The sequence below is a fragment of the Eschrichtius robustus genome, chromosome 20 (assembly GCF_028021215.1).
Source record: "Eschrichtius robustus isolate mEscRob2 chromosome 20, mEscRob2.pri, whole genome shotgun sequence".
Classification (NCBI taxonomy): Eukaryota; Metazoa; Chordata; class Mammalia; order Artiodactyla; family Eschrichtiidae; genus Eschrichtius; species Eschrichtius robustus.
Window position 1 is genome coordinate 5,741,445 of NC_090843.1, and position 17,128 is coordinate 5,758,572.

The 17,128-nt window shown below is 53.3% G+C and overlaps 1 protein-coding gene across 3 annotated transcripts in view; it reads right to left on the reverse strand.

Moving 5' to 3' along the window:
- Positions 1-6,657: 6,657 nt before the first annotated feature.
- Positions 6,658-17,128, reverse strand: part of SDK2 (sidekick cell adhesion molecule 2) — a 266,204-nt gene continuing 255,733 nt past the window's right edge. For all 3 annotated transcript variants that reach the window (XM_068530696.1, XM_068530694.1, XM_068530697.1), the window contains 2 exons: positions 16,945-17,071; positions 6,658-7,306 (listed from right to left, as the gene is read on the reverse strand). In XM_068530696.1, the coding sequence (XP_068386797.1) occupies positions 6,953-7,306; positions 16,945-17,071 (481 nt within the window). In that variant the 3' untranslated portion in view covers positions 6,658-6,952. The remainder of the gene's footprint in view (positions 7,307-16,944; positions 17,072-17,128) is intronic.

Below are 17,128 nucleotides of genomic sequence, written 5' to 3' on the forward strand. Positions count from 1 at the left end.
AGGTAGGCGAGGCTGGTGGAGGTTGAACTCAAGTTCAAGCTCAAGCTGGAATTTGTGGGAACCCAGGTCTGCCAACCCCAAGCTCTTTTTGGTTAGCCTTGCCAGTCAAAAGTGCTTTTCCTGGTTGGTAACTCGGGGATTTCTAAGAGAAGAAATCTGAGAGGTCTCTTTGATGTTTTCCGGGTGAGGTTACCTTTGCTCAGTAGAGAGAAGGAACATTATGTATAATCCAAGCCAGTACATTATATCACCAGATGTCTCCTTGGCTTTGGAAAGCACCTTCCTTTCCCCTCCCCCTTCCTTCTCAGCAGATTTACCTTCCTCATTGTTTTGGTGAAAGGTATTGTCTTTTTTTTATTCTTCCCCCTAGTGTATTTGACTGGTATTGTTGCTGGAAACAGCCAAGGTCCATGCCCACTGGCCACAGTTAGGGAGGGGCCAGTCTGGGATTAGAAATGATGAGAAAGAAGACTGGAATTCCAGAATACCATGAGGCTTCTCCCTGGTCTAGAACAAACACACTTCTACCACCAGGAAGACACGCTTCTGATGGTCCAAGCCTTTCCTTCAAATCTCATTATTTCCTTGGATCTTCCCGTCAGTCTGGTTGGTGGTACCAGGAAGACACGCTTCTGATGGTCCAAGCCTTTCCTTCAAATCTCATTATTTCCTTGGATCTTCCCGTCAGTCTGGTTGGTGGTACCAGGAAGACACGCTTCTGATGGTCCAAGCCGTTCCTTCAAATCTCATTATTTCCTTGGATCTTCCCGTCAGTCTGGTTGGTGGTAGAGGACTCGTTTCCCCTGAGAAAACTAAGAGGCACTTCAAGGGGGCAGTGAGGGAGGGATTAGGAGTTTGGGATTAGCAGACACACACCACTATATGTACAATAGATAACCAACAAGGACGTACTGTATAGCACAGGGAACTCTACTCAATATTTTGTAATACCCTGTAAGGGAAAAGAATCTGAAAAAAAAAAAAAAAGACATATATGTATGTATAACTGAATCACTTTGCCGTACACCTGAAACTAACACAACGTGGTAAATCAACTATATTTCAAAAAGAAAAAAAAAAAAAAAAAAAAGAGGCATTTCAAGCCTCAGTGTGCAAGTGACCATTCCAGAACCAAACCCACACTTCTGACTCCAGTTCTGGAATGTCTTCCCCTTACTACCCTTTAACCAAACATCCTCAAATCAGTTGTGTGGAGTCACAGCTAATGTGGGGCTTGGGTTCCATATTGTGTGTAATGTAAAGATTATGGGTGGTCAAAATTGCCCTTGAAAATCCCTTAACCACCTTGAAAACTAGTCATAAAGTACAGTGTGCAGGGTTTGTACTGTAATACATACAGAAGGTCTCTTATCTGACCTCCACTTAACAAATATTAGCCATATTAATTGATTCTCTCTGCAAAACATGAAGAAACCCATCATACCCTGGAAACTGAAGGCTAATGTCCTGCCTTCTGTGATGCCCACACTCTCCTGCTCCTACCAAATTGAGTTGTATGTTTACAGAGAGTCACTCATCACTGTTCCCAAACTTGTTTATGCCAGTCATGCTTTTTATAGTAATTATGTAATTCAATGAAATACGATGTAAGTGGATAGGATAAGCGGGCAGAATGAGGACAGTTATTTCTTTGAAAATTACATCGAATGCTTTGGAAAAGGAGTACTTTGATAAAGCAAAGTTGCAAAAATAAAAGAGTGCTGAATTAGTCAGGGACAAGAACGGTAAAATATTAGGGAAAGAGTAATAAAATCTAGGATTCTGCTCTTATATCAACCCATCATTTCTACTCTGGTAAGTGGAGATTCTCTGTATTCACCTAATTTTAGGGGCAGCAGTTGGTCCTGTGACTTCTCTTATGGATCTAAGGAGAGGTGTTGATTTTTCCATTTGCTTAGTTTTCCACCCGTTGTTAGGACGGGCTGGCACCTTCCAAGCTCCTCACATGCCAGAAACTGGAAGTCTCCACTTCAAAATTTCTGTATATTTTTGCTTTACTTTAAAGAGATAGAAACTGGAGTTCACTGATGATATATTATAGATGTGTAAGAAAGACCAGAACTCTACACATTGAGCCCATTCTCAAAAAAAAAGGAAAAATGCTGTACCCAACATGAACAGATTGGTGGATGAATTTACATTTGTGAGTTTTAAGTAAAAATAAAGTGGAGAAGGTGCATACATAATAGGTATTTTAAATTCCCTGCTTTAATTGTTTTGATTAGTTGAACGGCCTCCCTATGAATAAATGTCTAATATGCATTAAACAATGTAGACTATATAAAATAAGTGTACTGTGTAAAACTGAGTGGCTTTACATGTACTATTAAAATTATTTTTCCTTCACTCTCTCTCTGCTATTTGAAATCCATCTGACTTAATTTATGGGAGGTAAGCGTGGTCTATTCTAACGCCAGTGTACTCAGAAATTCAGCGATTCCAGCCCTAATTCTAAATCTGGGTGGATTAACTATGTTAGATCCACCAAATGCCAGGGTGGTTCTTATTACATCAAGGTCACTAGGGCCTGAGGTGCTGGCTTTGTCGAAATTAAAGTGAAAACGGGCAAGAAACTTGCCTTCACACATCGGAGTGACGCATTTGTCTCTAGAGCCAGACTGCTTTAGGACAAATCCTGGCTTTTCTAGTTCTCAGGGGCAAGCCACTTAACATTCTCCCTGATCCAGCTTCCCTCCTAGGGGGTGGGCACAAGCATGTCATGAGTTAATCAATGTAAAGTGATTAGAACAGTGCCTGGCACAGGGTGAATGCCATACAAGCGTTAGCTATTGCTATTACTATTATTATTAACCATTACCATTTTGCCTCTAATTGGGTGTAATCTGAGAAGCTCTTCTCTTAAAAGTGTAAAATAAATAAAACAGCGCATTTCACTTGAAGGCACAGATGATCACTCACCTATGAATTAAGAAAGCAGAAAAACTTGAACCCCTGACTCTGCTACACCACAGAAAGGCTAAAAAGGGGTGTTTGGGGACCAGATTACTTGAGAGCAATGTGGGGCTGGGGATCCCCATTTATCCTCCAGGGAGGAGAAGAATGAACATCGCTTCAGGACTCCAAAAAAAAAAAAAGTTTATTTATAAAATACTGACCAGTTTGACGGGACATGGGACTTCTCGTGGTATATATTTCAAATCAATTTTTTTGTCACCTTTCATTCAAAAAATAAACCTGCTAACAAGCTATATGACATATAGATATATATATATATATATATATATATATATATATATATTTTCTTACAGATAGACACCTGCCATAATGAATACTCTCCCCATAATTTTTCATTGTATCTTTTAAATCAAAAAAATAAAGATTTGTGTTGGTTTTTGTTTTTGGAGTCTGTATGCGTAAAAGGAGGTAACACATTTAAATGCTTTTGGTTATTCTTACAGAAACAAAGAGAAGGGGGGCGGTCCCAAGAGGGCACCTGTGCTCAGGTGGTGGTCAGGGTTGCCGCTGCCCAGGACCACACAGAGGCACTCAGGGGCAGGCGGCTGTTGTTCAGATGGTCCCCCCTCCCCCTCCAGCCCCTCACCAAGTGTGGGCACCTTCAGATGTGCACCACGGGAAGGTGAGGGAAGCCCCTGCCCAGAGTGGGCTATGGGGAGGCTCTGGCACCTTTAAAAGCTCTGCCCAGGGAGGTGTGGACAGAGACAGAAGGCCTCCGGCCAGCGTGCGCAGGGCGGGGCAGCCGGCAACATCCCTGTTTCCTCTGAATCACGGCAGTGTCAGGTGGGGTGATTGGAGGAGAGGCAGCCTGTGTTTGCAAACTCCCTGGAGCCCTGGGAGGAAGGTGCTTCTGGAACCCGGAGCAGCTTTTTGGTTCAGCTTGGCAGTCTGGGTGTGGAGCTGAAGTGAACACAGGAGGGTGTGGCCAGGAGGGCAAAGGCAGCCCTGGTGTGCCAAGTGTGAGCTGCGGGGTCCAACACCAGATTTCCCAAGGGCACAGAGAGGCAAAGCCAAAGGAGCCAGGGAGCGAGTGTCCCGACGTGAACCCGCTTCAGGTGGTGTCACACAAACACGGGTCCTGGCATCACTGGCTCAAGAAACTAAAGGTCAGGGAGGCTCCCTGTGACCCGTGGGCAGTGCCCACGCACCTTTCCAAAGCAGCCAGGTGTCTGGATGGGGGTCGGGAGCCTCCGCTACCCCAGCAGGTATGTAAACAAGGGCAAAGAGGTGTCCTCTTAGAAATCCAGAGGTCCACAGCTGGGGACCTGGGCTTCCAGATGTGGCTGGGGCAGTGGAGGCTCCGTTTCAGGTGGGTGGGGATGGACTGAGGCTGGGACTTTCACCTCTGCCTGGCCCGCCTTCCCAGCTCCTCTAAGAGTTCTGCCCTTTCAGACAACAGAACCCAGCCCGCCCCACGTGTGCGAGTGACTCAGGCTGCCTGTGCCCCGCACAGGAGACGACGTCAGCCCTCCGAGGGGGCTGCAGACACACGGACGCTGTGCATTCTGTGTGTATCCGCATGTGTGTGCACAAGCCCAGGTGCGTGTGTGTGTGTGTCAGCATGGGTGTGAAGGAGCACGTGGGGAGGCGAGGGCAAGCATCTTAACGAACAAGGCGATTCACGGAAGGCAAAGGGAATTTGGCCTCGTGAAACATATACACGCGTACAGAGCGTTTCTACTGACCCCTGCTTCCTCCTCCCACATCCCTCCCTGGGCTTCGCAACAAGAACTGGGAAGGGCTTTAAATGGTTCAACACACAGCAGATAGAGAAAAGGTTGAGACTGTTGAGGGGTGGGGGGAGAGAGAGAAGGACAGAGAAAGCAGCAGGTCATCACATGCCCCGCAGCTGTGCATGTTCCTTGAGGGACACGCCAGATGTGTACAGGGGCAGAACCTCAGGCCTGTGTCCTCTTTCGGGGCAAAGACTGTGCTTCCCTTTCTAGACCCCCTTAGTGGAGAAGCTGCTGTTTGGACCTCGGAGCCGGGTCAGCCGGTCTACGGAGCCATCTTCCAACTTCTCCCCATCACGTTTCCGGGGGGTCCCAGCGCCTGGGGAGGAGCCCAGAGCTGGGTGTGCCCTTTCCTCAGGCCCCTGGCCCAGCTTCCACCCCAGGAACCTGATTCGGGGCGGTAGGGAGGGGTATAGGCCCACTCCTTCCTTGGCTTGTTTCCCAAATCCTCCATTGTTCTCCTCACCCCTCAAAATGGGGCCTCACCTCCTCCCAGGCAGGGCAGCAGTGCCCATGCTTGGCGCCTCCAGGGAGCCCTGCCCCACTAAGGGGCCCCAAGATGCACTAAATGTGCCCCAGCCAGGCCATGCCCTCTCCCAGAGGCAGCGGTCCATCCCCGACCCTGGGGGGATGGGCTGCTTTGCAGGGCCGGTGGGGAGCACCCAGGGAATTAGCTGGAAAGGCTCCTCCTTAAACTCCTGCATCCGGAAGGTCTGAGTTGATGGGAAGATGCAGGCCACCAGAAGTAGCTTTTTAAAGCTCTGTCTCCCAACAGCTATAATCGTCCCTTGGTCCCATCTGACCTGCTCCTCCCGGCCAGCCTGGCTGTGCATCTTGGAAGCTTGTGCTCAGTTTGGATGGGGCCCCTCCTCGCTCTGAGCTCTGGCAGGCTGAGCCGAGTCTGGAAGACATTAATGGGGGTTGGGATGGTCTTTGACTTTGTAAATCGGGTGCTGGGAGATCCAGCCTCGGGACCAGAGACTTGGCCCGCCCCTCTGGGCTCCTGGACTTAGGAGGCGGGGGTCTTAGCCACAGAGGGCTATGGGTTGAGAACGAGGGACACAGATCTGAAAGTGAGTGTCCTGCTGACTAGGAGGACCCAAAGGGATTTCTCTTGGAGAGGATCTCTGGACCCTTTTCCTTGCCAGTGCGTGTGTGTGTGTGTGTGTGTGTGTGTGTGTGTGTGTGTGTGTGAAGGTGTCTATCCAGGGAGAGGGGCGTGTCTGCCATGGTGATGCCTCACCCCCGTTTAGCCCCTCAGCCCCACAGAAGCTGAATTTCCTTGTCTCTGTAACTCCCTTTTCCCTCTCCCTTTAAGAAGGGGGTCAGGTGGTACCTGAATTGGAAGAAAGGGGAAAGTCCAAGCTTCCTCTTTCCGGTCCTGACTTCCTGCCTTATGCCCAGTTTTCCCAGTGATGCCGGGCCAGTGCCCCCATCTCTGCTCCCCCAGTTCATCTCTCCTAGTCTGTGCTCAGGAAAGTGAATTCAAGGAAAGGGATGGCTGGGTTCAGTGGCGGGGGGACCTCTCCCCAGCCCCTAGGGGCCCTCTTCCTTGGGTTCACAACAGGAACGTCTGTTAGGAGCAAGGAGCTAGCTAGACAAATTCTCATCCTTCAGCTGGTTTCGTTTTTCTAAATAAACCAAATGCTTGGTGGGGACATTGAACAAGGGAGGGGGTAGCGGAGGGTGAGGGGCAGGGCTGTACAGGGTGGGGTGGGAGTGTGGGTGCAGGGGGCAGGGGAGCTTTGCCCCCAGGGATGCCCATCCCGGCGCAGCACCGGCCAGCAGCGGGCCCAGGGCTCCAGCACATGCCGGAAGGGAGCAGCCGGCTGGATGTCCAGAAGTTTCTTCACCCCCACCAGCCACGCCCGCCTTACAGCCCTCCCGTCTTTGCCTTCCCTCCCTCCCTCCCTCCCTCTCTCTCCAGGGGCCCAACCCACTCGTGTCCGCCACAGCCAGCCCCCCTACTCTGCTCAGCTCCCCCGAAGGAGCAGCAAACCCCACAATCTCGAAGCCACACACGTCCTCTCGTGGTTTTTCTCCATCCTTCTCAACACCGGCTTTGCTGGCCCTGGAATCTCTGGAAAAATAAACTCAGGAGGTGAAAAGTTGACTCGGTTTCTTGGTGTTTCTGTTTTCTGGCAGGCGGTGCGAGGAGGGGCGGAAGGGGAGTTTGGTGCTGTGTTTTCTTTCTCTTTCCTCTTCCGACAACGAGGATGACATCAAACAAATGATGAAAATCCTGCTATAGGAGCCCGGGAGCCAGGGGCGAGGCTGCTGGGGGGACGGTAGAGGGTGCTCTGCTGACTCGGGGGGTTCGGGGGGTTTTGGGGCGTTGGGGTCCGACTGGCCTTGGGCCGAAAGAGGCTGCCCTGCTGGGCGCTGCTGCCGTTGGACAGGGCAGTGTGGTCTGGTTCGCCCGGGTCGCTCTCCGTGTAGCTGTAGGCCTGGGCCCGCGAGATCCCCTTCTGCTGCCGCCTCCAGGAGTTGTAATAGGTGGGGTCACTGATGTAGTGGTTGACAAAAGAGTGGGCCTTCTGGGGGCTCGGGTCGACCTCGTACTCGCTGTCGCTTCCCTGGGAGGGCAGAGAATCGGGGTGTCAGTGGCCGCCGGGGACAGGTCAGCAAGACCAGGGCTGACAGGCACAGAACACTGTGATCTGAATCTCCGCTCAGCCACTTCCGAGCCCGGGGCTGTGGGCCTCTCAGCCCCCTCTCTGCCAAGCGGTTATAACGCCCACCTTCTTAGGCGCCTTCAGAGCTCATGATGTGTATGAAGCCTCTACCCCAGGGCTGGCACAGAGCCTGAGGACCCTCCATGGGAACCAGAGACCTGAGTTCTAACCTCTTATGAAAAATCGAAGTGAAATTCACGTAACATAAGGTTTACCACTGTCAAGCGTACGATTCACTGGCATTCGGTACATTCGCGGCATTGTGCGACCGTCACGTCTTTTCATTCCAAAACATCTTCATCAACACCCCAGGGGAAAACCTGGTACCCACGAAGCAGTCGCTCCTCACTCCTTCCTCCCCAACCTCCCCCCGACCCCTACCCCTGGCAACCACCGGTCCACTTCCTGTCTCCATGGATTGATCCATTCTGGATATTGCATAAAAACGGAATCACACCACATGTGGCTTCTGTGTCTGGCTTCTTTCATTTAGTGTAATGTTTTCGAGGTTGAATGCATCATGTCTTTTCACTTTCTGTATTTCTGATGCTTTGATATCTGGGGCCTTTGCTGACCCTGGGGCGACTGCCCCTCCCAGGACGAGCCAGTTCCAGGAGAGAGTAAGCAGCCTTTCACACCCAGAGTCCACGCCTACACCTCCTCCTCTAATGGGCTCTTACACACTGACTCGGACCCATTATTCCCTGTCCCTAATCACCCCAGGGGCAGGTACCAGACAACTAGGGGCAGCCCCTACCCCCTAGGGCCCCCTGCATTTATTCAGACTAGGCTAAGCCTGCTTGCCCTGCCTCGCCGTTCCTGTGGGAACCACAATAAAGGCTCCTGCCTGCGTCTTCCTGTTTTCCCTCTGTCCCTTCTGACTCCTGACCGACCCTGGTGTTTCCCTGTGTGGTCCCCCCTGGCCTGGTGGGTCCCCTCTTCTTGGGAACTGTGAATAACAAACTATCTTTTCATGGGCGGTCATCTCCTGATCTGCTGGCCTCATCATACCCGAATAATAACAAACCTACATTTTAAAACAGAGATTCACGTATGATATACTGAGTTCTAATACTGATCCAGCCTCTGACTTACTGTGTGACTGGGGACAAAGCAGGGACCCCATTAGAAGACCTTTAGGGGGGCTTCCCTGGTGGCGCAGTGGTTAAGAATCCGCCTGCCAATGCAGGGGACAAGGGTTCGAGCCCTGGCCCGGGAAGATCCCACATGCCGCGGAGCAACTAAGCCCGTGAACCACAACTACTGAGCCTGCGCTCTAGAGCCTGCGAGCCACAACTACTGAGCCTGTGAGCCACAACTACTGAGCCCACGTGCCACAACTACTGAAGCCTGTGCGCCTAGAGCCCGTGCTCTGCAACAAGAGAAGCCACCGCAATGAGAAGCCGGCGCACCACAATGAAGAGTAGCCGCCGCTCGCCGCAACCAGAGAAAGCCCGCGTGCAGCAACAAAGACCCAATGCAGCCAAAAAATAAAAATTAGAAAATTAAAAAAAAAAAAAAAAGAAGACCTTTAGGGGCTCCTGGCGCTGAACAAAGTGTCAATGCTCACCCGCGTGTGATCCAAAATAAAAGCAACACTCAGTTATAAAAGAAGCAAGAGAAAAAGATCAACAAAAGTTCTGAATTTTCACACGATGACCGCCCTGAGGCTTTCGGGCAGAAACAGAAAAGAATTAAATTGTCCTTAACACGGTGATACCTTGGTGTCCTTGGCAGGTGCTCTATCTGCCTTTTGGGGAAATCAGCACAGGACTCAGTCTGGGTTGTAAAGTAAAGTAGCGTTGGGCTCCGAACTGTGGAGCTAAAAATACCGTGCACCCCTTCCCCCATCCCAAGCTCCCAGCGATGTTTTGAGAACTAATAAGACAACAGATGGGAAGGCCCTGAGAACTCTCTGGAAGACATGCACTGATTTTAGTGAAGAGTACACTCTCAATGAATATGGTTCAGAAGGCCACGCTCGGGTTGCCTCATCTCTGCCCAGAGAATACATGCTTGGAGGCAGTAAGTTAATTTTATCAAGTAAAATATACGTTGGAAAAACCCCGCAGCCCAGTGAGCCCAATACAAAGGAGTCTGGGATGATCATCTGTGTTTTGCTTCACAGGTAAAGAAAACGGGGAGTTGACCTTGCCCAAAAGGTCTGAGCTGTGGGAAAGGTAATGTGCACTTGTTTTCAGGAACTCAGAGTTCTTTATGGCATCTAAACCTTCAAGAGAAACAGGTGCAATGTGAAGAACTAAAATGATACTAACTCTGGAGCAGTCCCTTTGCCAGACAGCAGGAAACGCTGACTTGCATTCTCATATTTAAATTTCACACCTCTGCACTGTAGCTACTACACTACTTGAGTGCTGATGAGAGGGTGCGGGTTTTGCCCAAGGAAATGATGAGTTGGACTTGAACGCAGATCTGCCTGATTTTCCAAAGCCCACGCATGCTCTGAACTCCCATACTCCTGCCCTGGAGGTCACGAGACAGGAAGGAGAGCCCCTCTACCCTCCCGTGGGGAGTAATTGCTCCCTGGTTGATCTGCTAATTTATGTTCCCTGGCCCCTCCCCTCCTCCTCCCCGCCCTTCCACAGTCCCCACCGCCCCCAGCAGACACCCCCAGGCTGCGATCGTCTTGGCAGGCAGAGCCGGTTGCCCAAGACAATGGAAAGTCCCTCACCGTTCTTCCCCGTGACGCAGAGCGGCACAATACAAGCCCTTTCTTTGCCTACGGCCCAGCTGCCGGCCCAGGAGGGAACAAAGGGGCTTCGCAGGCTGGAGGGCTCCATAGGCCAGGAGCCCAGGGGAGGGGCGGAGGGGTGGGCACCTGATGCCTGGGGCTGTGGTGAGGCTGGCCCAGGGGCAGGAAAAGTCTGAGCGAGCTGTGGAGGAGGAGGCTGGGGTCCCTCCGGTCCAGGAGCAGTGAGGGTCTGAGAGTATGGGGGGCGAGAGGGGCGCCCCACAGTTTTCCCTACAGGTTAGGTCTCTCTGGGAGGGCACCTACCAACTGGCCGGAATCATTCCTAGAGGTTCTAGAACTTCGGCCAGCCCCAGGCCCCAGTCTTGAGGAGAAATCCCCAAATCACCGTGGGCCCGGAGTGAAGGAGTCTCCGGGGTGAGAGGGGAGGGGGGCACAGTGAAGTCCTGACTCTGTCCCTTCCCAGGTAGGTACGCTTGGACCCATCGCTTAGCCTCTCTCAGCCTCAGTATCCTTGTCTGTAAAATGGGTAGATCCTGCAGTTCACAGGATGAAGTGAGCTAATGTATGAGAGAATAGTGTAAAGGTATTATTAGGGAGAAAGTGAGGGGGGGGGTCTGGGAGAGATGGGGCCTCGAAGCCCCCAGAGGAGGGATCAGAAGGGGGCCACGGGATGGGGGAGGCTGACTCAGTGCTCAGCTGGGAAAGGAAAAGAATGTATGGTTCCTGCTTCCCCACAAAACCCCGACCCCCAAGGATGACTAGTAGGTAGGGAATGGGCCTCCTTGGCCCTCCTGGGGGCCCAGACCAAAGCCCATTCATCCAAATCATCTCCTACCCTCTGTTGAGCACCTACTGTGCGCCAGACACTCCGTGGGGCAGCAATCCCGATGGGGATGGGAAAGCCAGAGGAGGAGGAGGAGCTGGGAGGCCGCGCTGCGGGAGGGGCGTGGGCTACAGTCTGGCCTGCCCCTCCCCCAGCTCTCCAGTGCCAAAGGATGGGGTCTCTGCACGTGCTCCTCTCCGCCTCCACCTCCCAGAACATCTGTTTCTTTTCTGTATGGGGGTGGGGTGAGAAGAGAAGAAAGAAAGCGAGAGGGGACCAGGGGCTCCCATTCCGGCTTTCAACTCTCGCCCGGCCCTCGGTAATTGAATGCAGCTTCCCAGTAACCGGCCCAGCACAAAGAGGGCCTTTCACGGGCAGTCCCTCCAGGCTGCCAGGCAATCAGGTGACTGCTTCAGCTCCCCGGCCTCTTAACAGCAACTCAAAGCCACTCCATCAGCAATCACCAAGGTCTGGGGAGCGGGGGGTGGAGCGCAGACGCCGGGCCTGGCGATGGGAGTGAGCAGGGTGGGGACCAGCGGGAGGGAGGACCCCGGAGAAAGGACGGAGACAAAAGAGAGGGAGCAATGGAAAGCCTTTAGCTTTTCTGCGCCTTTCTAGAAGGAGGGACGGTTGTATCAGGCTCAGCAGGCGACAGGGCGGGTGATGTCCCGGGCTTGGGGACCGGTGTAGAGAGCCCAGGGCGGGGCGGGGTGCCCTTATCTTGTTGAATCTCAAGAATTCTCGCAGGAACGTGTTGCCCCAGATGGCAGGTCACCCTGTGCGGCTCCTCGGGAGACTGGGAGCTGGAGCCCCTCCCCCGCCTGTGGTCCAGGGCTCCCTGCGCGGAGTCTAGCCTGAAGCCTGGATGGGAGTCTGTCACCTTGGATGCTCTCACGCTTGAACCAGCCGAGGCCCCTCCTGCAGGGGCTGCAGCCTCCCGGGGGTTAGAGGTGGGGTGGGGCTGGGAGATGCCTCCTTGAGGCACATTTTTCTCCGGGGCTCTGGGCTCCTTACCCCTGCCGGGTGTCACGCAGGGCCCAACCTGTGTGTGGCCACTAACACCACCAGGCCTCCCAGAGGGTTCGTGGGTTAAGTGGTGCCATTCTCGAACAATCCTTAGAGCCACTCCTGGCTCCTGGTAAGGCCTTCGAAAATGTTCACTTTTCTGATTGGGTGCTCAATAAACAGTGTATAAAATCTAATATGGCCTATATATTTCCTTTTTCTCATAGGTTCAATTTCATTATAATGAGCTTAAAGGGGCTGCCCAGACATCACAAAGAACTGAGTATCCATTAGAAGAGACTTGCCATTGGCTTGGAATTCCTTTCCCATGGAGATTTAGTTGTGTGCTAACTACGTGATTTTTCTACCCAATCTGGGCTCTGACTTTGAAATGAAGTAGGACAGTGGCCATACTTTCTTTTTAGAAGTTCCGTCAAACAAGCCTCAGCCTTTGTGGGTCCCCCTGCCTGGAACCCCCTTCTCCTGTACCCCTTGAGACGCAACCCCCAGCCCACCCCATGCCCCCTGAAAGGAGCCAGCCCCTCCCTCCTCTGCCTCCACCCACAGCCCTGTTATGGCCTTTCCCACGTTGTATCATGTGTGTTTGTTTATAAGAAACCTCAACTTGGACTTCCCTGGTGGCGCAGTGGTTAAGAATCCACCTGCCAATGCAGGGGACACGGGTTCAAGCCCTGGTCTGGGAAGATCCCACATGCCGCGGAGCAACTAAGCCCGTGCGCCACAACTACTGAGCCTGTGCTCTAGAGCCCACAAGCCACAACGACTGAAGCCTGCAAGCCACAACTACTGAAGCTCGCGCACCTAGAGCCCGTGCTCCACAATAAGAGAAGCCACCACAATGAGAAGCCCGCGCACCGCAACGAAGAGTAGCCACAGCTTGCCGCAACTAGAGAAAGCCCGAACACAGCAACGAAGACCCAACGCAGACAAAAATAAATAAATAAAATAAATAAATTTATAAAAAAAAAAAGAAACCTCGACTTTGTGTTTATTACCACATCACAGGAAAATGGCTGGGCAAATTTCCCCCAATATTGGAGAGTGACTTTTGGGTGGTCTGACTTAGAATACCAGCCAGGCGGCATAGGCAAAATTTACTCTCAGGGACCTGGGCGGGTGGGGACTTCACAAAGACAGCTGGCCTGAGGGGCTGGCTGTGTGGCCGCAGCCCTCAGGGATGTGCCCTTGCAGAAGCTGACACGGGCAGGGCTAACAGTGCATCCACCGTGAGCCCCGAACTGAAAGTCGTGACGGTGGATGCTGTACATTCCAGACACCGATGTGCGGTCCAGCTGCTTCTCAGGGGGGCGAGCGAGAAGCACCAGGGGCATCAGAGGGAGGCCAGCTGCTCTGTCTCCAGTCTGTCCCCTCCAGCCCACAGGGAGCCCCTGGGAGGCAGGGCCGCGTCGCCATCACCTCCTGGTCCTCAGAGTGAGTGTTGAGAAGTCACGGTCTGCTTGCCCCCTGCACCCGCTGGAGCGGCCCTCACAGCCCTGGGCAAATGCTGACACCCAGGCCTCCTGAGCTGCTTCGGCGGGAACTCCAGTCTGACCCACAGAGGCACAGAGGAGTGGCCCTGGCTGAACAAGGCATGACCCCACCTGTAGCTGCAGAATCACCGAGCATGCTTCTTGGGGTCCTGCCGGTGACACTTAGGGGCTCAGGGAGGCGGCTCTTTACCAACAGGTAATGGAAGCAATTCAACTTTTTGTTTTGTTTTGTTTTTTGGGTCACACCACACGGCTTGTGGGATCTTAGTTCCCTGACCAGGGATCGAACCAGGGCCCCAGCAGGGAAAGGGCTGAGTCCTAACCACTGGACCGCCAGGGAATTCTCACCATTTAACAATGCACAACGTACCAGTGCCCTGGGGCTGGGGGCACACGGGTGACTGACGGCTGAACCTCTCAGGGTCCTCCTGGGCCCTTTCATGTCAGAGGACGCTAACACTCCGACAGTAGCCTCCTGGATCCTATACAACCTGCCGTGACCCTAAAGCCAGCGGCCTGGTTTTCCAGAACAATTCTAGAACAAACAGACCCAGGTGATCCTGGTTGCCTTTTCTAGGGCCCCTGTGATGAACCTGGCACTGCACAGGCCCGACTCCATGTCACCTAACGCACTCCGGTAACCGCCCCTTGGATAGATGGTCCTTCTGTGCTGTGTGGGTGAGGGCTTGAAGGATCTCCCCCGCCCCCATCCCAGGGTCAGTAAAGGGTGGGCTGGGATTCAAGTCCAGGGTCACACACCAACCACAACTAAGCGCTGCTGATTTTCAAATGACTGTCCCCCTTCAGAGCAGCCTCAGAAGCGGCTGGACAATCATGCCAGTGATCCACTGTCCAAAGCCGCTAGGGTGTCTTTCCTGGGGAAAATTCTAGTGCCTGTAGCACGTCCCTCTGAGTGTCTGTCTTTATCTTTTAAAGACAGGCCGGAGTTTATTTATTTTTTAGAAAATCCAGTTGCTTATCCTCAAGACTGTTTCATCAGCTAGTTCTGAAGGTCTTTCCAGAAAGGTCTGCCATGAGGGCAACATCACCGGCTTCAGGACAGGGGTAGGACCGAGGGGCTGATCTGGGTTCTGACATCCTAAGGCCTGGGTTGTAGCATCTGGCTCTACAATCTGGAAGCCTGGGTTTGCACTTTTGGACCTGAGCCGACTCACTTAAGCTCTCCCAGCCTCAGTTTCCCCATCTGTACAAAAAAGATGACACCAAGGTCTGCCTTGGAGTGTCGGTGTGAAGATGCGCTGTGGCGAGGCACTTGGGATGCTGAGTGTGGCCCCGCGGGCGGGGTGGGGGGTGGTTGCCTACCGTCATCAGCGTTACTTTGAAGGGCCTCTTTGAATGTCTGAGATCTGATGCCGGTTATTCCATGAATCTCTGTTTCTGTATCCCGCTAACCATATACGGTTTTGAGTCTGTTCAACCTGACTACCTTCCCCAGTAATCCTCTCATGCTTTCAACAGATACGCACAGGGAGCCCACATGCCAGTGCCGTGCAGGACTCTGGGGACACAGCAGTGATCAGAACAGTCACGAGTCCCTGCTCTTATGCAACTTAGCTTTCAGAGTACATAAACCCAACTCAACTCAACCCAGCCCCAAATCAAATCCAGAACCATCCCAAACGCTGCAGGTGGAACTCCAGGCCTGGGCTATGGTCCTCGGTTTGGGCATTCTGGAACCAGGAAGCCTCCTTCCTCTAGGGTATGTGCTCCCGGAAGGGGTGGTTGGTTCCATGTTGCTATGGAAACAGTGTTCAAGTGAAGGGCTTGTTCTGAACAAATGAGACCAGTAGCTAAATGGAGGATTCTGGGTACTCTGCCGCCCTGGGGTAACATCTGAAGCAGGGTGCTCTTGGGATGGGAATTCTTCTCCCAGCAACCTCTTCAAGGCTGGGGGGCCCTGGCATGGCCTCAGGGACCAGCTCTGTATCCCATGTGAGGGTCCTCCAGCCTCCTGCAGGGATGGCCACAGAAAGCTCCGGAGACATCGGGCAGTATCGTCTGCACTCAGGTGGCTTACTCTCTGAAAGGTCGGGGCTCAGCTGATGAGGGTGGGTAATAATGCCCTCTGCAGAAGGTCAAGGGGGGCTGAGCAGAGCAACCCTTCCACCAGGCACCACGCTGCTCTCTCCACAGACAGGAGTGGGGCTCAAGTAGCCCTTTGTTACCACTCCACGGGCACGGGGGATCCCTTTACCTTTTTGAATTTTACCTTGGGTACCTACAAGCCAAATGCTCATCACCATCTTTGGGGAGAAAGAAAGAAAAATCATGCTTTAGGAAGCATGGCCTTGTTAAGTCCCCAGTACGGATGTGGCTGCAAAGAGCTAAATACTCATAACAAGATGCCACAACCTGAATCATGTGAGTCCCCGTGTAACCCAGGCTAAGCTGGGGTCTCTGTCCCTGCCAGCTCTGAGCTGGGGTGTCAGCTCCAGCCTCCCTGGCTCTGCCAAGCCCAACAGTAACCCTGGCTGAACAAAACAGCAGTGAGCAAGAGGCCCCCGGTTCACGCGGCCGCGACTGGATCCCAGGCTTGCTGGCACATCCTGCCCGGCCAGCAGCCCCGCTCCCTGCTGGCACCTCTTCCTTCTCATCCTCTCCCAGGACCGGGCAGAAAGGTCCAGGGCGTGGGACACAGTAGCCTTTTGCTGCCCCTTCCTCGGCAACCGCCAGGCTTGGCCAAGGCCGAGAGGGCTGGGGTAAGAGGCTGTAACATCACTTCGTTGGAATGCACTCAATCCCCTCTCCCTAAAGTCTGGGGCAGGGTCCCCGCATGGCCACCTAATGGCAGCCTCTCTAAAGCTCTGGATCTCCCAAAGGCACCATCCCCTTTTCAATATTAAGAGCTGGCATTTATGCAATGTAATCTCAGCAACTCCTCCCCACAACCCCATGAGCCCATTCTACAGATAGAGAAACTGAGGGTCCAAGACGTTACTTAGCACACCCATGACGCCCGTGGCTCCTAGGCAGCAGAGCCAGGATCCAGCTCAGGTCTGAACCTCCAAAGCTTAACGCTTTAACGGTCTACACTGCTTCCCATCCTTGGGGGTCCAGGGCGCCCAGCCCCCCATTTCTGGAGCTCATTCTGACCCCGACTAGCTAAGTTCAGTGGTTCTCCGGGCTCTGGCAAAGCAGGGCTGCTGTGTCAACCTCGCTCTCCTCGTCTTCATGCTCCTTTGCAGCCCGGAGCTACTGAGGGACGGAGAACGTGGGGTGACCCTTGCAAATCCAGAGGGCCATGCTCCTGGGGGCTCCAGGGACCCCACTAGCCCAGGGTGCAGACTCTGAGCAGAGCTTGGGAGGTGGCAGTTGGCCTACATACACCTTCCGGCTAGTTTCCTGGGGCCCCTTGGTTTTTCCGGCCCGTAAAGGAAAGGAGGGAAGGAAGCGATAGGCAGGTTCACACTGTGGGGTGGGCTGCTTCACCTCCCTCTCCGGGGCCCCTGGCCCTCCTGCCCCTTACCTGCGAGTCCGAGATTTCCGAGGGTTTCTCCGTCAGGCTGCTGCTCTCGGCCGGGATGACGTCGTTGTACTTGGTGACGTCCTCGTCGGAGTACTGGAGGCTGCCCGGGCTGGGCCGGGGGGGAGACCTAGAGAGTGGGGGCCGGGGGGGCAGAGCTGAGACCCGGCCTCGCTCACAGCGGCCT